Here is a 26,146-nt window from a genome sequence, read left to right as displayed (position 1 = left end):
TTTTACTAAAATGTCTGACTCTTTTCGACCCCATGGACTATACAGTCCATGGAATTCTCCAGGCCAGAATATTGGAGTGGGTAGCCATTCCCTTCTCCAGGGGATTTTGCCAACTCAGGGACTCAGGTCTCCCACATTGCAGGCGGATTCTTTGCCAGCTGAGACCCTAGGGAAGCCCAAGTGAGCCACTAGGAAAGCCCAAGACTTAAAAAAAAATAAGTCTTCATTGAATTTGTTACAATACTGCTTAAAAAAAAAATGTCTTCATTGAATTTGTGACAATACTACTTCTGTTTTATGTTTTGGTTGTTTGGTTGTGAGGCATGTAGGATCTTAGCTCCCTGACCAGGGATTGAATCAGCACCCCCTGCATTGGAAGGCAAAGTCTTAACCACTGGATCTCCAGGGAAGTCCCACGCTGGGGTCTCTTGAACCAAATCCCTGTGGGGTTCCTAAGGCCTTTTACTCACATGTGGGTGAAATGACCAGGGGTAGAGAAATAAGTCCTCAAGTTCTATTGGGTACAAGAGCAGTCACAGCACTGCCTAAGCCTGCTTGTGAGCCCCTGGAGCGGGGAAGGCAACAGAATTAATCCAGGGAGCTATGGGGATGCTCCTGAGAGGGATCAGAATAAAAATCTGAGGGCTTCCCTGGTGGCTCAGTGGTAAACAATCTGCCTGCCATTGCAGGGGATACAGGTTCCATTCCTACAGGATCCCTACAGGATCCTCCCTACAAGATCCTCCCTACAGGAGGATCCCACGTGCTATGGAACAGCTAAGTGCACGTGCCACAACTATTGAGCCCAAGCTCGAGAGCCCGGGACCTGCAACTACTGAAGCCCGAGCTCCGCGACCAGAGAAGCCACCGCAATCAGCAGCTCATGCACCGCAAGTAGAGAACAGTCCCTGCTCTCTGCATCTGCCTGAGGAGCAACAGACACCCAGTGCAGCCAAAACATAAATAAGTAACCTTTAAAAATGAAAGTCTGCAGACTCCCCTGGTGGTCCAGTGGCTAAGACTCTGAGCTCTCAATGCAGGGGCCCTCGGTTTGATCCCTGGTCAGGGAACTAGATCCCGAATGTCACAACTAAGACCCTGCATGGCCAAATAAATAAAAACGAATATTTGTTTTTTTAAACAAAAGTCTGGTGGAAAGTTGGAATACATGATTTTTTTTAAAGTACACTGTGCTGGTGTCTCCCTTATCACTATGCTCTTACGGTGGAACTGGGGTTAAAGGGCATGACAGAGAAACTTTGGAATCTTCCCTGCTGTACCCCAGTTCATTGAACTTTTTCATATTGATAAAATTTTCTTCTTCAATATCGGACCTGGTTGTCTCTGTGTTGGAACTACAGTCAAGGGCTCCAGAGGCTGGAATATTTCTTCACAAGATACCTCTTCTATTAATTGTGACTTAACTGCAAGAATTCCAAATGATTCATGGGACTTATGGTCCTTTCCCCACACTCTGCCATGCTGGAGCTGACAACAGAGAATGTTTTATTGCCATGGTCAGGATAGTTGTATTACTCTGCATCTATCCAATCAGAACCTCAGGATGAAATGACATGGAGGCCCTTCTGAGACTCTTCCTCTTGCTAGCAGCCATACAACTTGCCCAGTGTGGAATCAGAAGGTCCTGCTTCAAAGAGGGGAAAATGGATTGGAATTAATGATATATGGAAGAAGATGAGCTTGCTGCTGAAGGAGAGGGAGAGAATAAATTGTTGATAATGTGGATGCTTTTTGAGGAGCTTAGAACAAGGGAATAACTGTCTCTCAGTTCTGACTCACACAATCCTTGGGGCAAAGTACATGTTTGCCAAAACCTTTTCCTCTTTTAAACAGCCAACAAAGTGATCTGACCGATGTGGAAAACAGTTTGGCCTTAGAAAGTTAAACATAGAATTATCGTTTGATCCAACAAATCTCTTCTTAGGTACACACTCAAAAGAATTAAAAGCAGGAACTAAAACATACTTGTGTAACAATGTTCATTGCATCATTATTTGCAAGAACCAAAAGGCAGTGAAACCTAGATATCCACCACAGGTGCATCAACAAAATGATATAAACATCAGTTCAGTTCAGTTCAGTCAACAGTCGTGTCTGACTCTTTGTGACCCCGTGGACTGCAGCACACCAGGCTTCCCTGTCCTTCACCATCTCCTTGAGCTTACTCAAATTCATGTCCATGGAGTTGGTGATGCCACCCAACCATCTCATCTTCTGTCATCCTCTTCTCCTCTTGCTTTCAATTTTTCACAGCATCAGGGGCTTTTCCAATGAGTCAGTTCTTCGCATCAGATGGCCAAAGTATTGGAGTTTCAGCTTCAGCATCAGTCCTTCCAATGAACACCCAGAACTGATCTCCTTTAGGATGGACTGGTTGGGTCTCCTTGCAGTCCAAGGGACTCTCAAGAGTCTTCTCCAACACCACAGTTCAAAAGCATCAATTCTTCGGCACTCAGCTTTCTTTATAGTCCAACTCTCACATCCATACATGACCACTGGAAAAACCATAGCCTTGACTAGACAGACCTTTGTTGACAAAGTAATGTCTCTGCTTTTTCACATGCTGTCTAGGTTGGTCATAGCTTTTCTTCCAAGGAGCAAGTGTCTTTGAATTTCATGGCTGCAGTCACCATTTGCAGTGATTTTGGAGCCCAGAAAAATAAAGTCTCTTGCTGTTTCCATTTTTTCCCCATCTATTTGCCATGAAGTGATGGAACCAGACGCCATGATCTTAGTTTTCTGAATGTTGAGTTTTAAGCCAAATTTTTCACTCTCCTCTTTCACTTTCATCAAGAGGCTCTTTAGTTCCTCTTCACTTTCTGCCATAAGGGTGGTGTCATCTGCATATCTGAGGTTATTGATATTCCTCCCAGAAATCTTGATTCCAGCTTGTGTTTCATCTAGCCCAGCATTTCTCATGATGTACTCTGCATATAAGTTAAATAAGCAGGGTGACGATATACAGCCTTGGTGTACTCCTTGCCCTATTTGGAACCAGTCTGTTGTTCCATGCCCAGTTCTAACAGTAGCTTCTTGACCTGCATACAGAATTCTCAGGAGGCAGGTAAGGTGGTCTAGTATTCCCGTCTCTTTAAGAATTTTCCACAGTTATGATCCACAGAGTCAAAGGTTTGGTGTAGTCAATAAAGCAGAAGTAGATGTTTTTCTGGAACTCTCTTGCTTTTTTGATGATCCAATGGATGCTGGCAATTTGATCTCTGGTTCCTCTGCCTTTTCTAAATCCAGCTTGAACATCTGGAATTTCATTGTTCATGTATTGCTGAAGCCTGGCTTGGAGAATTTTGAGCATTACTTTGCAAGTGTGTGAGATTGAGTGCAGTTATGTGGTAGTTTGAACATTCTTTGGCATTTCCTTTCTTTGGGATTGGAATGAAAACTGACCTTTTCCAGTCCTGTGGCTACTGCTGAGTTTTTCAAATTTGCAGGCATACTGAGTGCAGCACTTTCACAGCATCATCTTTTAGGATTTGAAATAGGTCAACTGGAATTCCATCACCTCCACTAGCTTTGTTTGTAGTGATGCTTTCTAAGGCCCACTTGACTTCGTATTCCAGGATGTCTGGCTGTAGGTGAGTGATCACACCATTGTGGTTATCTGGGTCATGAAGATCTTTTTTGTATAGTTCTGTGTTTTGTTGCCACCTCTTCTTAATATCTTCTGCTTCTGTTAGGTCCATACCATTTCTGTCCTTTAATGTGCCCATCTTTGCATGAAATGTTCCCTTGGCATCTCTAAGTGTCTTGAAGAGATCTCTAGTCTTTCCCATTCTATTGTTTTCCTCTATTTCTTTACACTGATCACTGAAGAAGTCTTTCTTTTCTCTTCTTGCTATTCTTTGGAGCTCTGCATTCAAACGGGTATATCTTTCCTTTTCTCCTTTACTTTTAGCTTCTCTTCTTTTCTCAGCTATTTGTAAGGCTTTCTCAGACAACCATTTTGCCTTTTTGCATTTCTTTTTCTTGGGGATGGTCTTGATCACTGCCTCCTGTACAGTGTCATGAACCTCCGTCCACAGTTCTTCAGGCACTCCGTCTATCAAATCTAATCCTTTGAATCTGTGTGTCACTTCCACTGTATCATTGTAAGGGATTTGATTCAGGTAATACCTGAATGGTCTAGTGGTTTTCCTACTTTCTTCAATTTAAGTCTGAATTTTTTAAGTCTGATATATACATAGAATGGAATTTAATCTTAAAAAGGAAAGAAATTCTGATACTTGCAACAGCAAGGATTAGCCTTGAAAACATTATGATCAATGAAATAAGTCAGAAACAAAATAATATATATAGTATGATTTCCCTTAAACGAAGGAGCTAGAATAGGCAAATTGATTAGGACAGAAAGTGGAATAGAGGTTACTGGGAACTGTATGGGGTGGGGAGTGAGGAGTTATTGTTTAATGGGTACCAAGTTTCTGCCTGAGATGATGAACAAATTCTAGAAATGTATAGTGGCACAACATTTGTGAATATACTTTAATGACACTGAATTGTACACTTGAAAATGGTCAATTTTATGTTACATACAGTCCACCAAATTTTTTTTTAAAGTGAGCTGACAGCCTGGTACCTAGTGAACTTCTAGGCGTGGTCTATGTCCTCAAAATGGACAAACAGGTGGGAGGTCTGACTGTGTAACTGTCTGGACCAGGACAAACGTGATTATGCCTTCAGATTCCCATTTCCTTTATTTATGTAAGTATAGATGATCTACATTGGGATATTTTTCTCATGTCCAACTGAGGACACCTGGGCCTTGTTGAGAGATTACTTTTGCTGGGAGCCAGTATCTGTCAAAGTACGTGACCCAAGAAAAGAAGTCTGGTTATATTCTCAAGATGTTTTGAACCTGAAACAACAGAGACAAAGCCTCAAACCTATATTCCCATGAGAAATAATATATGGTACCTGAGAAAAGGTACATTTTGTTGGGAGGGGCAAAAAAAAATCAGTGATAGATTACTTATGGTTTAATCAGTCAAAAGAAAGACCCCCAAAAGTATAGATTGTTATTGATCAGAGAGGAAAAGAACTGCAAGTATTAAAAAAAAACCCGTCTGTGCTGGTGGTACTGGATGGAGCAGCTGTCTGTCTAAACGAATACCAACCCTCAAATGACTGCAACCATTGGGAATATGTGTGCACATCTAGATTCTCTACATGAACAGGTCCTGTTCCCAGGTGTTCTGTGCACATAGGGTGACAGCCTTTGGCTGGGATACCGTTCCTTACATTAATGGTGTTGCTATCTTGTACCCTTTTCCTGAGATAAACTCTAGATTTGTAAGCACTGCCAAACTGAGTCTTGTCGTTTGTGTGTCTTTAGCAATTCAAACCTGTTTACCACCATTGGGGTAGTTTTCCTGCATTAACAATCAGTCTCCTGATGGGGGCGCTGACGAGGACACAGCCCCTCTTTGGGACTCCTGCTGGCAACCACTAAAACACAAATCCTGTTTGTTGTTCAGTAGCTTAGTTGTATCTGACTCTTTGAGACCCCATGGACTGCAGCATGCCAGGCTTCCCTGTCACTATCTCATGGAGTTTGCTCAAACTCATGTCCATTGAATCAATGATGCCATCCAACCATCTCATCCTCTGCCGCCCCCTTCTCCTCCTGCCCTCAGTCTTTCCCAGCATCAGGGTCTTTTCCAATGAGTGGGCTCTTCACATCAGGTGGCCAAAGTATTGGAGCTTCAGCTTCAGCATCAGTCCTTCCAATGAAAACTCAAATGTAGTCACCATGAAATGATCAAACAAATCCCGGATGAGCGACGTTCTCTAAACATCGAGCCCACCCTCTAATATATACCAATGTCATGAAAAACAAAAATCCTCATGTACAAATTAAATTTCACAATCGCCCTCATGTACACATTAAACATCCTACAGTTTTGTCAACTATATCAATAAAGCTGAAAAAACACAAACAAAATAAGGCTGGCCATTATTTATATTAAAGGAGACTAAAAAGACATGACCAATAAATGTGGTAATTAATTCTGCACATGAAACTGGATTTTACCAAAAAAAAATCTATTAGAGACACAATTTGGAGAATTTGGTCTGTTTATTGCCTCAAAGTTAAATTTTCATTGTTATGTAAAAGACTGTCCTTATTCTTAGGAGATATATATCTAACCTATTTAGGGATATAAAATTATGATATCTGCACCTAACAAGTACTGCAGCCAGAGTGGGAGGAGGGGCAGGGGAGAAAGGAAAAGAGAGAGGGCGAGAGAGGAAAAGCAAACGTGGCAAAATGTTAAGGATTAGGTCAAGGAGAAGGGCATGTAGGGTGTTCATGATTCTTCCAATATTTCTGTAGATTTGACATTTTTCAAAATCAAAAATTTAGGAGGAAAAACTAACAATCACTGTACTACATTAGACCAGAGGTCGACAAACTTTTCTGCAAAAAAATATTTTAGGTTTTACAGGCCATAGGAACTCCATTCCAACTATTCATCTCTGCCATGTAGTATGAAAGCAACAGAATGAATGGGAGTGGCAGTGCTCTAATAAAACTTTATTTACAAAAGCAGGGGGTGGGCCAGATTCAGCTGCTGGCCACACTTTTTGACCCCTAATTGAAGCTGTGAGCAACTCAAGGCTACACCCCAGGGTCGACTGGAAATTCATGGCTGGAATTGATAAAATTCTCTTAAAACATGAATCAAATACTGTAGCTTGAAATGCTATAATCCTAATTGCCTAATAACGAAAACAGTCACACCCCAAGTCACACCTCTCCTCTTTTTCATCTTTTCTCTAATAAAAACTCTTCAAATTTCATTATCTTCCTGAAGCCCAAAAACTCTCTCTTTACCTACGTCTCTCTTCTCAGTTCCCTGAGATCTTGGGGAGAGTTGATACAAAATGGTGCTTTGAAGTGGAGACTCTGTGGGAATGTAAAATGGTACAACTGCTATGAAAAACAGTATGGTGGCTCCCCAAAATTAACAAGAGACCAGCCATATGAGCCTGTACTTCCAGGAATATATTCAATAGAAGAGAATCAGGATGAAGGGAAGTCTGAACTGTGTTCACGGCAACACTAGTCACAGTTGCTGAGAGGTGGGAAAAAACCTAAATGTCCAAGAGATGAATGGACAAAGAAAATGTGTATACATACAATGGAATGCTACTCAGCCTTTAAAAAAAATAAGGAAATTCTGAGACTTCCCTGCTCTTCCAATGGTTAGGACTCTGTACTTCCACTGCAAGGGGCTTAGGTTTAATCCCTGGTTGGGGAGCTAAAGATCCTGCATGCTGAGCAGCCTGGCCAAAATATTTAAAAATAATTAAGAAAATTCTGTGCAAGTTATTATATATAAAATGGATTAACAACAAGGTCCTACTGTATAGCACAGGGAACTGCATTCAACAACTTATGATAAACCACAATGGAAAAGAATATGAAAAAGAATGTATATATATATATATATATGTCTAACTGAATCACTTTGCTGTTCTGTAGAAATTAACATAGCATTGTAAACCAACTATACTTCAATAAAATAAATTTAAAAGAATTTTTAAAAAGGAAATAAAAAATTTTTTACTGTAGAATTCTGCAATAGGGAACATGGATGGACCTTAAGGACATAGGCTAAGTGAAATAAGCCAGACTCGGAAAGACATGTACTGCCTAATTCCATCTCCAGGAGGTATCTGAAACAAACAAATTCACAAAATCAAAGATAGGAAATGGCAGTTACCAGGGGCTGGGGAAATGGGAGATGGGGTTATTCATCAGTAGGCGTAAAGTTTCAGTTAAACAAGATGAATAAGCTCTAGATATCTGCTCTGCAGCATTGTACCTAGAATCAACAATCCTGTACAAAATTTAACCCAAAACTAAACACACAAAAAATTCAGAGGATAGATCTCACATTAAGAGAATAAATCTCATTTTAAGTATTCCTACCACAATACAACGTAAAAATAGAACAAGAAGCGTGGGGCTTTGGAGCTAGACGGCCCAGGTTTGAATCCTGGTTCCCCACTTCAGCTCTGTGATCTTGGGCAAGACACTCACATTTTGGCGTAGCAGCCTCATTTCTGTGCCTCGGAATAACAGTAATACTTCCCTGCAGGTTCCCTGAGAAGGTTCAGTGTATGTTGTTATGTTAAGCACTCAGCACAATGCCTAGCATGTATTAAGCACTAATTAAGTCTACTTATTATTATTCCTGTTAGTCCAGCTTTATTAGGGCTTCCCCAGTGGCTCAATGGTAAAGAATCCACTTGACTATGCAGGAGACAGGGATTCGATCCCTGGTCCAGGAAGATCCCACACACTGCGGAGCAAACTAACTGTGCTCTAGGGCCCGGGAGCCACGCTACTGAAGCCCGCGTGGCGCAACTACCGGAACCTGCGCGCAGCAGAGCCCAGGGCTCCGCAAGAGAAGCCGCGGCAGTGAGAAGCCAGCTCACCGCCAACCAGAGAAAAGCCCCCGCAGCAGTGAAGATTCAGCACAGCCAAAAATAAAGAAAATGATTAGATTAGGTTTATTAGAGACATTCAAGAGGTAATACATTTTAAATGCTTGCTTAGCACGGGACCTTGTACATAAGGGCTGAATACACTTGAGATACCACGATTATTCCACAGGGCAGTTAAGCCTTAATAACAGAATGTGGTGCCCTGTCACTTCCATTATATCTTATGGTCAACTAAGTCTTGAGCTATTTAACTTATCATATTTTTAGAGCTTCCTTTTTCTACTGGACTGTAGGTAAGCTGAAGGCAAAGTCCAGGCCATGTACCTTTTCACAGTCCCTCCAGCACCATTCTTCACATGTAGTCTGGGCTCCACATATATTTAGGGCAGAAAATTGGTACATGTTAAAGAAAGACGCTTCTGCAGACCACCTTGTCCAGCCCCTCACTAATCAGTTCACCCAAACACCCATAAAGGGCTCATTTCAGAATGAGTCACTCTTATTTTGGGGAGGAAAAAGCTTCCACTTGAAATAGTGACCATGACCATCCACCCCTCTCACTTTCCAAATCAGGAGAAAAATGACCAGATGCCTCCCGCAACCCACCTGTCCACCGCCCAGAGCTGATGCCACTGGAATTTCAGGTTAATTCTGACGACAGACTCTTCCTAGTGCTTAGAGGAGAGGCCTCCACATTTAAGAATGCTTACCAGTCTTCTGGCTGCTACCTCAATCCAAGAAACTAGATTTCTTTCAGCTTCATTGACTTTTTACTAAGGGAGCAAGCAATTTTCTTCTGGCAGGGAAACCATTTGACAGGTGCATACTCCTGTAGAGGAAATTTAAGCCAGACACCTACCCCTGCGGACAACTCATTATTCTTTTAAAGCGGGGCAGAGCAGCCAAGGGCTTGATTCCACCCCTAGAGGTAGCATTCTGTATTGGCAACCACCAAGAGGTTGCCTGGGAAACCCTGCTCAGAGACAGCTGTGTCACTTTTAAAACAAACTTCTCCCTTTAAGAGCTGCTGCTAAGTCGCTTCAGTCGTGTCCGACCCTGTGCGACCCCATAGACGGCAGCCCACCAGGCTCCGCCGTCCCTGGGATTCTCCAGGCAAGAACACTGGAGTGGGTTGCCATTTCCTTCTCCAGTGCATGAAAGTGAAAAGTGAAAGTGAAGTCGCTCAGTCCTGTCCGACTCTTAGCGACCCCATGGACTGCAGCCTACCAGGCTCCTCCGTCCATGGGATTTTCCAGGTAAGAGTACTGGAGTGGGGTGCCATTGCCTTCTCCACTTTAAGAGCTAATGTGTGCTAATACAATTCTGTCATGCAGTAGTTTGAAGCTTTTCTTTTTATACTCTGAGAATATTTTTTTTTTTAGTTTTCTGATGATAAAACTACCACGCTATTGTATAAAGTTAAGACTAAGGAAATATCAAAAAGGAAAATTAAGACCATCTTAATAACCCCCACACCCAATGGTAATTACTGATGAGACTTGTTTTTTTTTTCTCTAGCACTGCTTGGAATGTTAAAACAGATTTGGAAATATGCTTAATATTATGTGAGGATAGCTTTCTGCACAATTATTCTTTAATTGAAACATCCCCCTCTACACAATTTAAACACTGAATTTTTAAACTTCTGTACTTAATGTTTTTATATAAATTTTTAAAAAATTATTTTCTTGGGCTTTCCTGAAGGCTCAGAGGGTAAAGAATCCACATGCAGAATGCAAACTGGAACTCTGTAACAACCTTAGACAGGTGGGATGGGGCGGGAAGTGGGAGGGAGGTTCAAGAGAAAGCCGACGTAAGTATACCTATGGCTGATTCATGCTGATGTTTGGCAGAAACCAACACAATACTGTAAAGCAATTATCCTTCAACTTAAAAAATAAATTAAAAAAAAAATAAATAAAATAAAATAAATTAAAAAAAAAGAATCTGCCTGCAATTCAGAAGACACAGGAGACTCGGGTTCAATCCCTGGGTCAGGAAGATCCTCTGGAGGAGGAAATGACAACTCACTCCAGTATTCTCACCTGAAAAATCCCGTGGACAGAGGAGCCTGATTGGCTACAGTTCACAGGGTCACAGAGTCTGACAAGACTGAGCGACTAGGCTACAGTTCACAGGGTCACAGAGTCTGACAAGACTGAGCGACTAAGCACAAGCATATTATTTTCTTAGCATTGCTAATTATAGAAATAGGGTTACTGTGCCATTAAAGTAAAAAGATTTTTTAAGGCTCTTGACACACACCCTGATTTGCTGTCTGGAAATGTTATAATCTGTGCTTTCATCAGTGAGGCACATTTCTCTATATACTCATAAAGTGCTATATTTGCCATAAAATGTTCACCTTTGCCAATGTGACAAGAAAAAACATTGTTACTGAATTCGTTTCTATTTCTTTGGTTACTAATGAGGTTGAGTATTTTTCATCCGGTGTCCATTTAAAAAAAATTTACGATCACTTATTAACAAACTTTTATATATAATTGGCAGAATGGTGAATGCCATTGATCTGTTTCTGATCTCTCAAAGCACATCTCTTCATATTCAAAACTGTGTAAGCAGGTGAAATGCCAAGAAAATCTGACGCTTTCTTAGTCACAAGAAACCACATACACTTCAGGGAAAACAAAGAACATTCCCAGACAAATCATTCTCCATTTTTAAGTCTATATGGTGAATTGTTCATGTCCTTTGTTGTATTTTTAAATGTTCAAAGTTTTACAGTTCCTTATTTGAAGAAGTAATTTTTTTTTTCCCACGTTTGTATTGTCTTTCTTCTGTCTTTCTCCCAGCTTTCTGGTGTGTGCTGTTTCATCTGACTCTCTGCAGCCCGCCAGGCTCCTCTGTCCATGGGATTCTCCAGGCAAGAATACTGCAGTGGGTTGCCATCTCCTTCTCCAGGGGATCTTCTCAGTCCAGGGATTGAACCCACATCTCTTGCATTGGTAGGTGGATTCTATACCACTGTACCAACTGGGAAGCCCAACTTTATGCTGATATAATTGATATCTCATTGTGTAAGTTTAAGCTATACAACATTTTGACTTCATACAACATAAGCACTGTGAAATGATTACCACAATATACTTAAGTAACACATTCATCATTTTACATAGGACTTTTTTTTTTTTTGGTGAGAAATTTAACATCTACTGTCTCACCAACTTTACACAGTACTTAAAAATTTTTTTAAGTATTTAAAAAATATTTTCTTAAAACATTTACTTATTTGGCTGTACCAGATCTTAGTCACAGCACAGTATGTGGGATCCTCTATCTTCTTTGCGGCATGCAGGATATTTAGTTGCCGCATGCAAACTCTTAGTTTCGGCATGTGAGACCTAGTTCCCTGACCAGGGATTGAAACTGGGTCCCCTACATTGGGAGCAAAGGACTCGCCAGCCGGGAAGTCCCTCTTGTTCTTCATTTAAATTAATTTAATGTCTTTCATTTTTAAGTATGATAACGACCGCTGTGGTTTAAAAGGGAAACCTTTATAACATGAGAATATTAATACCGTATATTTTCCTAAGATGAAGAACCAAAAATCAACCTATTTGGAAGAGGAATGGATTAGGAAACTTTATTGATAAGAACTTCTGTTCCAATAACATTTATAGTACATAAAATATCAGTACTTTCTGGTTGAGAAAACAGAATCCCTGGCTATGATATTGATGCTGACTTAAGAGACTGTAACGCAAGAGTCCAAATAAGAAGAATTCAACCAGTAAGATATATATAAAAAAAAAATTTCAAAAAAAAAAAAAAATTCAACAATTTATACACAGGTAAGAAGTCAAAAGAAGACAGTCTTTTGGGGGAGGCTGATATGCACATTTTATTTAATAAACATAATGTACAATGACTAAAAGAATGGTATATTCCCAGGAGAAGTAAGAGTGTGTATGTATACCTGGATTAGCACCTAGAAAGTACATAGAAAAGAAAAAAAGGGGAAAGCTCTCTACGAAGACCATCTGGGCCCGGGTTTCTCTGGGCACATTCTCCAGACACTTGATGGTAATATTCCAAGTGAGCTTGGTGATCAGCTGATTCAGTTAACTGCTTCATTCTTCAGTGCTTTAGGACAACAGATGTATCAATGTGATGCATTTTGAACGTTAATTTAAGTAATGGGTAACAAGTTTTACACCCACCCTAGTTTTATTCCAAAACTACTGCACTACACATCTGTGGTACACCATGAGGAAGACACTGGAAACACAAAGGAAGCTTTCTTAAGCTTGTGTGATGTGATCTTGTGCAAAAATGGTGCCCTGGGAATTACAATTTCCCAGGTACTCCGAGAGTCTGCAGACATCAGATTGTGAGGAGCATCACGATGGTGTATTTAGTTGTGAAAGGCTCCACCAGGATTAGACAAGGCTCCATGCTGCCAGGGGCTGGAGAGCTTTACCAAATGAGCTCTGAGTTCACATTTCACTGTACATTTGGTGCCATTTTCTTTGGTTATATCATATTAACCATCAGGAGGAAAACGCCTTTGCTTACAAAACAGATCAGCAGTCCCTAACTGGGGGCAATTCTGTCCCCTGGGAGATATCTGGCAATGTTTGGAGACGATTTTTCACAACTGGGGGGGCTGCTACTGGTGTCTAATGGGTGTGGACGCCAGCAACACCACTAAATACTCTACAATACACGAGGTGGTGCCAAATAAAATGTTCTCAGGCTCCAAATAGTACTGAGGTTGAGAAACCCTGAAAGAGGCTTATGTGACGTGTGACTGGGCTGTCCAGAGTCACAAGCACACTGTGGAAGCAGAGACGCCCCCTCCCGTGCCTCTACACTTTGAAGCTCAGAGAGATGTTCCATCAGCTCTCACCTGCGGAGACCTGTTCATTCCTGGCTTCTGACTCAAGACTTAGGGCCACCGCCCTGACCAAGAGCTCAGGGAGCATCTGCTGAATGGAAGGAGGACAGAGGCGCTGGAAGCACGGTTCAGTCTCCAATCGACTGTGCTGAACGGTAACTTCACATGACTGAAAATGTGATTCAACGGTGTCATGTTCTCTGACTGAACAGGACCTCAAAGTTAGGGCTAACACATTGTTAAAGCTGGAGCCAACGTTTCAGGGAGAGTGTGTCTTAAGTATTTCTGCATTCATTTTAGTGGGGCAAACCAAACAAAACAGTGTTAAAAGGCAAATATTCAATATACTTCATTTCAAACAAACAAAAAAAAAGAAATGGAATTAACACATGAAAATGCCATGCACAGCGGACATCATTCCTTTTTTTTTTTACATATTTACAATTTTACATATTTACTTAGCAATATATCTTCTATCTTTACAATTATAAAAGTATGTCAAACTGTAGAACAGCGGTACCACATACATTTTTTGTAGCATTCGTTTTCTCCTTTAAAAGGCAATTATTTAACCAAATGCAAAAACACAGTGAATGCCACAGAGGAAGCACATAGGAAAACCATGGAGAAAAAAATAGATTTATAGACAAACTTTTCACACAAGCCTTAAATGAATCTATTTCAGTGACTCAATAAATAGTACTTTATTATTTACTAAGCCTCCCCTGACAGGAAAACAAAACAAAACGAACAAAACAATCCCACAAACTGTACCTTTAAAAACACTGTGATACTTCTAAGCAATTAAGTTATACTCTAGACCCCAATCAGTGGACTGCAGGAAGGGCTGGCTACAATTCAGGCTCAAATAAATACTATCCATGTTAAGTTTTCATCATCCTGCATAAACTTGAGGTTGCAACGGTGGAGGAAGTTTATCATTTTCAACATTTTCAGAGTCAATAGCTGCTACAGACTGATTTGGGGGTCTAATTTCAAGTGGGTATTTCTCAACAATGTCTTGAACCTCTTTTGCGATTCCATCCGTCCAATCTATGAGGTCTTTCTCAAGTTTCTTAGCTTCATTCATAATCCTTTCCTGTCGTTCATTCAACTGAGACAGGAGGTCCAAATTCTTGTACATCTGCTTCACACCTAAGCAAGCATCAGGAGACCAACTCTCAGATTCCTGCTTCCTGGGAGAAGTCTGGCCAGACATGTATCGATCAAAATCTTCCTGACTTAAATTCAAAGACTGAGCATCTAATTTCTCAATGAAAGCCACGGCACAGCACTATAAAAAGAAGAGAATGTCATTTATTATAGTTATATAGGAGAGCTACAAACATTCAAAGAGAAGATAAAAAAATCCATTTATTACAAAGAATTTAAACAGAGTAAAAACTTGATAAGATAATCTTATGAACCTCCATGGACTTCAGCTTCAAAAATTACCATGGCCATTTATGTTGTTTCCTTTATACTCCCATTTGCAATAATGCATTTCTTCCTTTAAAAAAAATTAAATCTAACTGCCAAGTTCATTGAGCCAGAAATTCAGTCCTCTCCTTGGGTGGTTCGAAGGTCCTAGGATCTTGTACAGAATGAAATATCTGAAGAGGCACCTTTAGTATTCGTTCCACAATGGTTATCACAGAGCTTCCTGTATGTTTCCTCGAAGTCAGAGGCGCTCCGCTTCCCTGCCACGCTTCAGGGCAGAGGAATCACAGTGTGGCCTGGAGCTCCAGGGCCACGCCCCATGAGGCCCTTCCCAGCTCTGCAGACCCACCCAGCACACGGCCTGCCACTGAGCATCTCTGCAGGTACTGGTGGTCCTCAAAGATGTTTTAACGTCAAACAGTTAAAAAAAATATACTTTGATACAAGTCAACCTGAGTGAAATGTCACCTCTGTCAACTGACAGCCCAGAGCTGTGTGACCCTAGAAAAGTTACCTAAGCTCTCTATGGTTCCCACATTTGTAAAATGCGGGAAATACCACCCAGAGTTACTGTGAGAATTAAATAATGTAGCACGTGTCTCAGGCTTAGCTCACAGGTCTGTAGTAAGCAATGAATAAATGGTAGCAATCATTAGTACAGAAATGCCGGGGGAAATGCTGGGTGACACAGACATCTTAGTTATATTCCCTTAACTAATTTTTTCTAGAATATACCTAGAATTATATCTATAGAAATATATCTAGAATTCTAGAATATAAACATACCATTTTCACACTTTTTTTTTAATAAAGTATTTTTTGAGAAAGACATGAAAAATATAACAGGAGAAAATAGGCAGCTCTCAGAATTTCTTTTGAGAAACTCATTCATAGGATATTACCTTATTATTCATAAAAAAGCAAATCTCCTTAAAGAATATTTAGCAAATCTATTTCAACAGCCTCATCTGACAAGAACGTGCCTGTCTGACCCTCACCACCTGTTCACACTATGTGTGTGGAATCACTGCAGCCTATTTTCTGGAAAGAAGAGGCAGATAATTCTGAGGTTCCTGGCCTAGGGGAGTAGATACATGGTACTGCCACTAATGGAAACAGTACATAATGGAAAAGAAAGAAACATTTGATGGGAAAGTAGCTTCAGTTCTGAACAGATTAAATCTGAAGCACAATAAATTAGCTGGGAAGCTCAGAGTGAGGTCAAAACTGCAGGTCATCATTGTACAGGTAACCAGCAGCGCTAGGACCAGAGATAGCTGCATGGAGGACAGACCCCCCCCAGGGAGTGACACCTTTAAGGGGACAAGGAAGACACCAGGCCCCCAAAAAGCCCAGGGAGATGGAGTGGAATCGTGGACGCTGAGGCACACGAGATGTTCCGGAAGGAAGGCGTCACCAGGGGTGTTAAAGGAGTGAACCAAAGCAGAGGCCCTAAGGCATGTGGCAGCTGGCTGATTTTTTTTTACTTTTGCCACAGCGGTTTCACTGGGGCCATGACTCTGAGTCTGGCAAGAAGAGGATGAAGAAAAATGGTGTGCACACAGTTAAGGCTGTGGGTCAGGGGTCCAGGAAGAGCTGCAGAGTGCAGTGATTCAAGGATCCATCTTTTTAGACAATTTACCAGAAATGCTTCCTTATGTAACCTGGCCGCCCCTCCCTCCCTATTACCCTGTATAGCTTCCAGCACAGGAAACAAAGAACGTAAGGTGTCTTGAGGCTCAAATTCATGATTGTGACAATAAATCTAGTCTAACACAAACAAGGAGAAGTCCAGCGGTCAACAGTCAGTCATGTGGCCTCAGGCCTTAGATGTGCGGACCTCATGACTGTTCTGCCTAGTGTTAATTAGTACTGTAAAAAAACAAGAGCTGAAAATCACTGCATATCCTCTATACATCAGCATCTCAGTATTCAGTTTTAAGAGGGAATTTGTAGAAATGAAACAAAAAATAAATAGTAAGTCTTTTAATAAAGGAATCAGCCCAAGATCTGATTTATTCATGGTTGAAACAAGCAAGTAAATGAGCGCTCTCACAGCCGGGACTCGGGGAGTGACAGCCAATAGCAGCAAAGACACTCAGCGTGGCCGTCACGTGTCCTGTAGGGGAACCACAGTGGCTCAGTCCTGGGAGGTGGAATGTGTGCCTGGCCTGGTCACATGTGCTCCGTGATACGAAGCACACATCCTCAGCTATGCTGACCCCTCAACTCCAGAGCACGCACGTGTCACAGGCCTGTGAGAGCCCTTGTCACACCCTTCAAATGAATACCTTCTGGGTTCTTCTCCACACCACCACCAAGTCAAGTCCTTACCAGATTGGTGAAATAGTAGCCATCCTCGCCCGTCATCAGTCGGCTTGGGTTGCAGAAGCGGGTGATGTACTGAATGTTGGACTGAAGGCGTGGGGGGTTGCCCTTCAAGACAATGTAGATGAGCGTGGGTAAGAAGTCATCGGCTGAAGCCGGCTCGCTCTTGGTGATCTTGATGGCATTGAAGATGTGCTTGCTGCACCTGGTGATGCAGGCCAGCTTATCCCGGGGCACACGCTTCGAATCCATCTCAATGATATCTACAAAGGAGAAGGGATGCTGCTTCCAGTGAGGAGACGGTTACACCAAAGAGGTGTCGGGATCATCCTATTTCATCTCTTAAGTTACAGAGGTGCCCTCGCTAACCCTTTCTCCACTAGTTAACTTAGCATATGAGAAAGCCTGCAACAACAGTAGACACTAGCTCACACTTGGGCGCACGTGCCCATCAGCCAGGCCCTACACTGCGTGCTCTACAAGCATCCTCTCTCCATCCCCAGGGTATGCATGTGCACTATTATTATCAAGGGAGCTGAGGTTCAGAGAGGGTCAATGATTTGCCCAAGATTATACAATAAAAAGGCTCATAGCAGGGATCTGAAGCCAAGCCTATCTGAGTCGAAAGCGCATTCTTTAAGTCATGATGTAAAATGGTTATGAGCTCCCCAGAGAAATAAGCAGAGTCATTTCACTGTTTTTGTTCCTCATAAATACACTGTAAAACTCAGTTCAGAAGGCCTTATTTGCATACAGCTTTTTAGAAATGTGGCTATTTTACAAGGCATCTCTGAGCTAGATATTAAAGTGCAAGCGGCTGAAATCCATCACACAGAGGTCCACAGGGGCCAATCCTCACGGCATATAAATCTCCCACTAGCAACAAGTATCTAACTACAGGTTTATGACACTTATAACCTGCTGGGTAGCAGAGGGGATGAGCATAGGTATTATTTAATCTCATAAACAATACTTGATTTCTCTCAGAAGCAAAATTATTTCACTGCCCTTCACTACCACTAAGTCCAACTAGCAGGCTCTTACAAGTTCACATTCTTGTCACAAGGACTAGGAGGCAATGAGGAAGGGTCAAGTTTGAACTCTGCACTGTCAGAACCACACAAAAGGAGGGCAGGCGGGTGCCTCTGGACAGACCTGCCTACAGTCTAGAACACCATGAAAGGAAAGAGCTGAACTGGCTTAATTTGACACCAATTTCTTGCCACTAGCAGAAATAAAAGTTTCAGATTTAGGTGGTTTGGTGGTACATGCCAGAGATTTGTTCTGCTCTCAGTTCTCACCCCTCGGGTCAGCCACCTGGGGAAGTTCTCACAGGACCATCAGCCATGGAAGACTAACATGTGGGAGACAGCAACACTGCACAGTGCTGAGGCCTTATTTTAATTTACTAATATTTTTATCCCTCCCTACTTACCTGTCTATTGTATGAATTATATAATTTTTGTTCGTTTTATTGTTTAAATTTTTATTCTGGGTTTTAATTACTGTTACTATGTCTCAGTATATTTATTTTTTTCTATTTAAATACAATTTATTACCAAAAAGATCTGGGGGAATGTCTATATATATAAATATATATATTTTTTAAACCATTTTCACCTTATTTAGCCTTCTGTCGTCTTTTACTGTTGGTTTACATTCTCCATTTCAAATATTTAACCATGTTCTCATTAATCTTTATTCCTTAAGTTTTAAAATGAATTAAAAGTGAATTATAGGCACATATTTTATTGCACTTCAGATACTGCATTTTTTTTTTTTTACAGATTGAAGGTTTGCGACAACCTATGTTGAGCATCTCTCAGCACCATTTTTCCAACAGCATTTGCTTATTAATTACTCTGTGTCACATTTTGATATTTCTTGCATATTTCAAACCTTTTCATTATTATTATATGTTATCATGATCTGAGATCTTTAATGTTACCATGGTAATTGCTTCGGCATTTTTAGCAATAAAGTCTTTTTAACATAAGGTATGCATATTGCTCTTTAGGCATAATGCTACTGCACACTGAAGAGACTACAGTACCACGTAAATAGAACTTTTATCAGCACTGGGAAACCAGACGTCCGTGTGGCTCACTTTACAATAGTGTATGCCTTATTGTGGTGATTGGGAACCAAACCCGTAGAATCTCTGAGGCATGCCTGTATTTTCTATCTGGACACGTGTGTAGCTGCCCTGCCAAGGAGCAGGGCCAGCAGTGTAAAAAGAGAAGAGAAGAAAAAGGAAGGAAAATAAAGGGGAAAACAAAACCCAAGGGACTTCTTCCACACTCTCCATCTGGTAGTGAACCCCACCCTTGCCCAGTATCTTTGAGTCTGAGAAAAGTTTCTTTTTGCTTTTGGACCACCCATCCCCAGAAGCAGTTCCATGATTTGTGCTGCCCTGAAGTCTAAACTAGGAGACGTGGAAAGAAAAGTAAACAACACAGGAAACTCACAACTGCATTAGCTGTTCCTCTAGTAATGACTTCCCTTTCCAAAATGCCTGCTATGACTTACTTTTCAGAATCCTCAGATACGGCTTTGTTTTCTGTTCAAGGCTTTTGAAAAAAGTGAAAGCATCAGTCTCGCATTCATGCCTGACCCTTTGTGACCCCATGGACTATAGCCTGCTCAGCTCCCTTGTCCATGGGATTCTCCAGGCAAGAACACTGGAGTGATTGCTATTCCCTTCTCCAGGGGATCTTCCCAACCCAGGGATCCAACCCAGGTCTCCTGCACTGCAGGCAAATTCTTTACTGTCTGAGCCACCAGGGGCCAGGAGGAAAGATAGGGTTGAGGGTAGGGACTCTATCTTAGCAGATGTCCAGACTTATCTTTAATGGGGTTTTGAAAGCAAAGTAGGCAGTACTCCCAGGTCAGTCAAACTGGGTGCTAGTGACATTTGGGCCGGATGATTCTGCTGCAGGGACTGCTCTGCACACTGCAGGGTGTTTAGTAGCACTCGGGGGTTCTACCCACTAGATGACGGATGCCAACTGAAGTGGCACGGGCCTCAGTGCAGTGTATTTATAAACAAAAAGGACAGTCCTGATTAGAAGCAGACAGTGATTTGGAGAAAGTTCAGTGATTATCTCCACATTTAAGACTATTGTTAGCGACTGTCCTTTTGAAGGTTGACAAGTTTATAGCATAGGAAGAAAGTGATCATATCAATTCTGGTCCTCAGAGGCAGAATGTGGCAGCTCTTGGATTGGCAAGAAGAGGGGGTTAAGATGAGAGCATAAGAAGGCTTTTAAAATTTCGTGGCTATACTTTTACTATCAAAAGATCTCTTCAAACTTCATCTTAGATGCCAAGAGAGCAAAGTCCCACAGCTCAAATTCTGTTAACAAACTGCTGATATACTGACATCTTTCTTATTTTTATTTTTCAGCAAACAATGATTTGGCACTTGTAGTTTCTGGTTTTATAAGGTCTGTCCTGTGGCTTTTCAGAAAAGAGTCCCCAACATAAATTCCTATGAAGTACTTTAAATTTAAACCAGTTGATCTTGAACTTACTAGTAAGAGTCTTTGGGGGAAAACATAAGTACAAGTTTCAGGCTTCACTTTCAATCTCTTATGGATATCCCCTAAACAAAAGGCAGGGGTGGGGGTTGGGCCTTGACCCAAAACGGTCATTCATGGGACCCATGAGGAGCTTAGCAGAAAAGCTCTGAGCAACAAAGAGGATGGTATTTAGTGAGGACAATTAAACTCTACGCAGGTAATTACAGAAAATAATACATTTTATATCAAGAGCTGAAATGTGAAAAAGTACAAAGAGAAGCAGAACCTGAGAAAGTGGAAGAATCATGTTAGCTAGAACATAATTCAGTCCCTGAAGGGACCTTGGAGCTAAGTTTCTGTAACAGCCTCGCCTCCTTTCCAACCCTGATAATATCTTAAGCAAACCCTCATTTCTTACTGCAACTCGAGTCTCTGGTTCTTATAACCAAAGGAGACTACTTAATGGCGTGCCTCCAGCACTGCTAACATCAGCTGACCCACTTTCCTTCCCAGCAGAATTTCATTAAAAATCTCTAAATTGGTAATCTCTTTCCAACTCTTCTCCTTAATTAAGGAGATGTTGGACAAGTTGGATGTCTTCTCCACCAGGTTTGTTTTAAAACTTTTGTGTTGCACTTCTGCTAGGTTATTCCTTGATTAAGAAACAGAAACCTTATTAGGTGAATGTTGGAGCCACATCAATTTATGGCACTTCATTTACTTCTCCAACTAACCAGAAAAGAAATGCAAAGCACATCTCTGATTAACAACCAACTACAGGCATCATCGGAGAAGGCAATGGCACCCCACTCCAGTACTCTTGCCTGGAAAATCCCATGGACAGAGGAGCCTGGTGGGCTGCCGTCTATGGGGTCGCACAGAGTCAGACACAACTGAAGCAACTTAGCAGCAGGAGCAGCAGAAACATCATTTTAATATATAATTCTAGCTTGGGGTTAACCATGCCTCACCAATTTCATCTCTCAAAATTATTCTGATATATAAATACAGTTGAGTTTTAAGAAATTTACCTAGTTGACTTTAGTTCAATGCTCAAGAAATAAGAAATGGTCATGGAAAATGAAGGGGGAGAGTGGTTTAGTTGCTGATCTGAAAATGCTTCAAATTCATAAACCTAACACTCTTAAATCACTTTTACCACATTCCAATATAGCTTTGGCAATCTGCATTTTAGAAGTATTTTAGAAATACTATCTTTTTGCTCACTGAAATAAGTACAGATTTATAAAGCAAAATGCTAACTTCGAGGGGAAAACATCCAAATACAAAGTTCTTAGTTTCACTGACCTGTAATTGCTTTCACCACCATGTCGGACACTTCTGGAATTTCTTCATTAACAGGGACACAAAGCATCTGAGGTGTAACCCAGTGCAGGGCTCTACCGAGAGAGAGACAGACAGTGAAAAAAAAGGTCCAAGGATGGACTGTAATCATTTATCATGTTATTTCCTCAGTGATAGGAAAAGACGGGCACCACTGGGGCTCGTCAGGCAATCCAAGCCCCTGCACGTACTAGCGGCTCAGCTGATGTGCCGGGCAGCTGGAATCCTATGATGAGGCTTCTCTTCTGCACTTATCACAAGAAAGCGGAAGACAATTTTTCCAGTTGAAATGAAATTATACTACATTGGAAAAGCACTGGATATTTGAGAATGAAGATGAGGGAAGAACCTGCTGCCCCCTGTCCTCACTGCCCACATTTCAGGCTCTGCCCTCGACCTGAGGCACACCAGAGCCGGAGTCAGAGATCATCAGGCGTGTGTCACTTCTGCCCGAACCTCGGAGATTTCTGGTCACGTGGTGATTCCACTCATGAAATTCTGCCAGTCCTCACCACATGCTTGACTAACACTCTCACCTCAGTCTAAAGCCCACCGAGTTACTTCTGGTTTCCTCCCTTATCTTCCCAAGATCAATTCCACACTTCCGATGAGACATCATCAAGTTCAGAGCTACCGATTACCAACCCCGCTGTCTGGGAACCCCACTTGTGATCCGAGCTCCCTCTCCTCCAGAAACCCCTTTTCAGCTCAGGCCTGGCCCTGTGCCCACACGTCGACGGCCTCTCTCCCCAGTGCTCCGCGGCCACTGGGGACTCAGTCTACTGGCCATGGAGGAGTGGGTGCTTTGCACAGTGTTAGCCACCCAGGGCTAGTGGAAAGAGGCAGCAGCAGAAATGGCTGAATCACCCCTGGGAATAACAGAGAAAGACAACACACACTGTCTTTATATGGATATTCACAGCTTCCTGCCTGACAAGACAGTGCAGTGAAATGAGAAAACAATGAAATTTCCTCTTGTTCCTTGGAAATTTTGGAGATCTGAACAGTCTCAAATACAAGGCATGATTCTCATCTAAAGCTGCCTGGATTCAAACAGATGAGCAAGATGGAGACCTGAGTCTTTTCCTCTTGTCAATTTACCACATTCCTTTTCTTTCTGACATGACAAAGGAGTTTATATGCTAAGGATGGCTCCCACCTTAGCTGTTACTTGCACCCAAGGTCTGAAACTCAAGGGCCCTGTTTTCTCAGATGTGTTCTTCCAACAGGAGGCAGTAAATACAACAAGGAAAAGCAGAACAACCAACTACCTGATCCTCTTCTGAATAGCAAGATCTTTCTTCTCATCATCAGTAGTTTCTGGGCAGAACACGTATTTATAGAGACGAGTCATGATGTACTTTTCAATCTGATCCATTATCTTCTCAACTCTTTCTGGAGGCACTGAAATATTCAAAAGGATATTTGAATGAAGGATGAACATTTGAAATGAAGTGATGTTTTCATAGTACTTTCAATGTAGCAGAAAACTAATTTATCAGAAATACATTAAAAACACCCAAACAAAAGTATAAGATATTAAAAAACACTCTAAAAAAATTACCCCAACTTTCGGGGCTGCCTTTTACAGAATCCCTACTTCTAACTGAAGCTGTCTGGCAGGACCTAACAGGTGTACACCCTGCTTAATGAGAAGACCGTAGCACGGTGCTACTTTAGAAAAGCACTTGAAATTCCCAAGACTGGCAAGTGCTGGCAAGAGTCACCCTTTCGCTTTTCAGAGGTCTACTATATGACCTTAGGGGTCACTCTAAAGTAAACAGATGGGGCAGATTTCTCACCAAAATGGCAATTCTGAGATAAGGGTTTTATTTAGAAGCCTCCCAAGGGGTTTTAACTGACTCTGTCCCTATTCCCAATGAAATTATTAAATATTGCTCAAGAAATTATCCAATTGCCTGATTATCTTGGAATGATATACGTCGTGGTATTCAAAGATACTGCTAAGTATAAAACCAACTATCTGAATGCTAGTGGAGTAAGCTACAGTACAGAGCAGGCAAACCAACAAAAGAAAGAGAGAAACTACTGAGAGACTCAGCAGGAGGGCTCTGCAACTACCAGCCGTCCCTCCCAGGCAGGCTAACAAAGGATTACCTTTTCCACGAGTCTGCATTCTTTCAGCCACATTCTGGTAAAAATCCTGAGTACATTCTGACTGCTCCTCAATGCTTAAGTCCTGAAACAAAGGGACAAAGAGGCTGCTACGTAACTGAAAGACAGATCATGAGGAAAGCTCTATATTTACAAAACCTACTCCGTGAACTAATCCCAGAAGTACTTATGAATTCAATTACTGCTGCAGGCAAGAAAAGCCTGTCCTTTAGTATTCTTTACCACATTCCATGACTTCTCATTACTTTTTGCTGTATACACATATTCTTACATGGGTATAATGCATATTTTGAAAATTTACATGTATATGTACGTTCTGACTTACCTAGTCTATTTAATCATTTGATGGCTTTATAATATTCCATTATATTAGCCAATTTATTCAACCATCTTCTACCACTGTATGCCATGGGTTCTTACCCTTTTTTCATTAATTATATATTGCAGCTATAAACAACTGTGTGAAGATAGTTTATTTTGGGTTATTTCTTTGCAATTAATTTACAAAAGTGGCATTAACTGCTTAAAAAATATGAACAACTTTACAGCTCTAAATACCTGTTGCTAGATACAACCCTCAGAAACTCCAAGTACAGACATTAGCCATGTATGTGTGCCTATCTCTCCACAGCCCCTCCAGCACTGGGCATCGTAATTTTTATTTGGGTTTTACTGATTTTACAGGTGTAACATGTGTATTAGTATTTACTCCCCACTTTTTCCAAAGAATATTTGAAGTCTATACGAGAGATAAACCTAGTTCAGCACAACCTAGAAAAATGAGGAAACAAGACAAAACATGGAGAGAAACAGAAAGTAGAGCTGGAAAGATAACACTAAAATATCTTCCTTGAAGATACAGAAGTTACTAAAAAAAAAAAAAAAGTCAGCCCGTAAATTTGTCTAACTAAGCTGTCTAGCAATCATCAGTAAGATGAAAACAGTCACACAACTGAGTGTCCAAATATAAAAGCAGTTTCTTAGGTGAAATTCTGACTCCAAAATCAGGAATTTCTCCAAGGGTTCTCATGAGGATGTCATCGCAGGAGGGCATGGATATGGCGCAAGACAAATTCCACAGGACTCAGACCACCTCTGCACAGGCCAATGACAGGGGTCAATAAAGCCCCAATGAAGCACATAGTCCCTGACGCTCTGGCTGATTCAGAAGAGATGGCCTGGCGTGAGGGATAGTGAGCAAACCTTGCCTACCTGCCTTCACAATGTCTCGTCCACCCTTCCCTGGTTTGGGTTCTCATTACATCTCCCCTGGAGTTCAGCTGCTCTTCCCACTTTTGATCTTTCCTTTTTCAACTGAACACCTTAGGTCACGATCTGGTCCCCACGTACCCCGCTAGGTTTCCTATTGTTGAGAACCTGCACTTAGCTTTCCCGCCTCTCTAACAATGTAAAATTATTCTCTGTCCAGATTACTTCTGCTCCTCTCCAATCCTCCAGAAGCTGCCCGAGGAAGTCCCACAGGGTCTCATTCAAGGCTCGGTCCCCATCTCGCCTCCTCTGAGAAGATGTCCCCTCCATTCCCTTGGTCAAAACAACCTTGCAGGCCTCACAGCGCTCAACAGTGCCCTGCACTCCTTAACTGCCAGAATGTTTAATACCATTAAACCTTTTTCCTGATCATTAAGAAAAATTTTCAACAGTTCCAATTGTAGCTCCTCTCTGTAGATGAAATAAGTATCTTAATTTGCTTTCTTCTAAGGTTTCTCATTCTTAGCTCTTTTATTTGGTGGGCATGTAAGGTTCATAGCAAACACAGACCTTAAATAATCTGCACACAAACTTCCCTGTCTTCCTCAGCAGCAATTAGTAAAAAGCAATCCTGTTCCCCCTTGTTTTTCTAATTCTCATGTAATTTGCTCCTGAGAAACTGAATTTATTTCTGGAATCCCTGGTTTATTTTACCATTCTCTCTCTCTTTTTTTCTATATATGAAAATCATATCTAATTGTGGTAACTTTCATTTTAGTAAATTCTGAAGTGTCTGCTACATTTAGAAACTTCCCCTCCC

The 26,146-nt window shown here is 41.4% G+C and overlaps 1 protein-coding gene across 3 annotated transcripts in view; it reads right to left on the bottom strand.

The window, feature by feature from the left end:
• Positions 1–12,326: 12,326 nt before the first annotated feature.
• Positions 12,327–26,146, bottom strand: part of RABGEF1 (RAB guanine nucleotide exchange factor 1) — a 50,160-nt gene continuing 36,340 nt past the window's right edge. For all 3 annotated transcript variants that reach the window (XM_043914892.1, XM_043914891.1, XM_043914893.1), the window contains exons 5-9: positions 24,100–24,181; positions 23,253–23,385; positions 21,946–22,037; positions 17,123–17,379; positions 12,327–14,642 (exon numbers count right to left, since the gene is read on the bottom strand). In XM_043914892.1, coding sequence (XP_043770827.1) covers positions 14,244–14,642; positions 17,123–17,379; positions 21,946–22,037; positions 23,253–23,385; positions 24,100–24,181 — 963 coding nt within the window. In that variant the 3' untranslated portion in view covers positions 12,327–14,243. The remainder of the gene's footprint in view (positions 14,643–17,122; positions 17,380–21,945; positions 22,038–23,252; positions 23,386–24,099; positions 24,182–26,146) is intronic.

This window comes from Cervus elaphus, chromosome 10, assembly GCF_910594005.1.
Source record: "Cervus elaphus chromosome 10, mCerEla1.1, whole genome shotgun sequence".
Classification (NCBI taxonomy): domain Eukaryota; kingdom Metazoa; phylum Chordata; class Mammalia; order Artiodactyla; family Cervidae; genus Cervus; species Cervus elaphus.
Note: the sequence above shows the minus strand (reverse complement) of the source record. Positions and strands in the feature narration are given on the sequence as shown.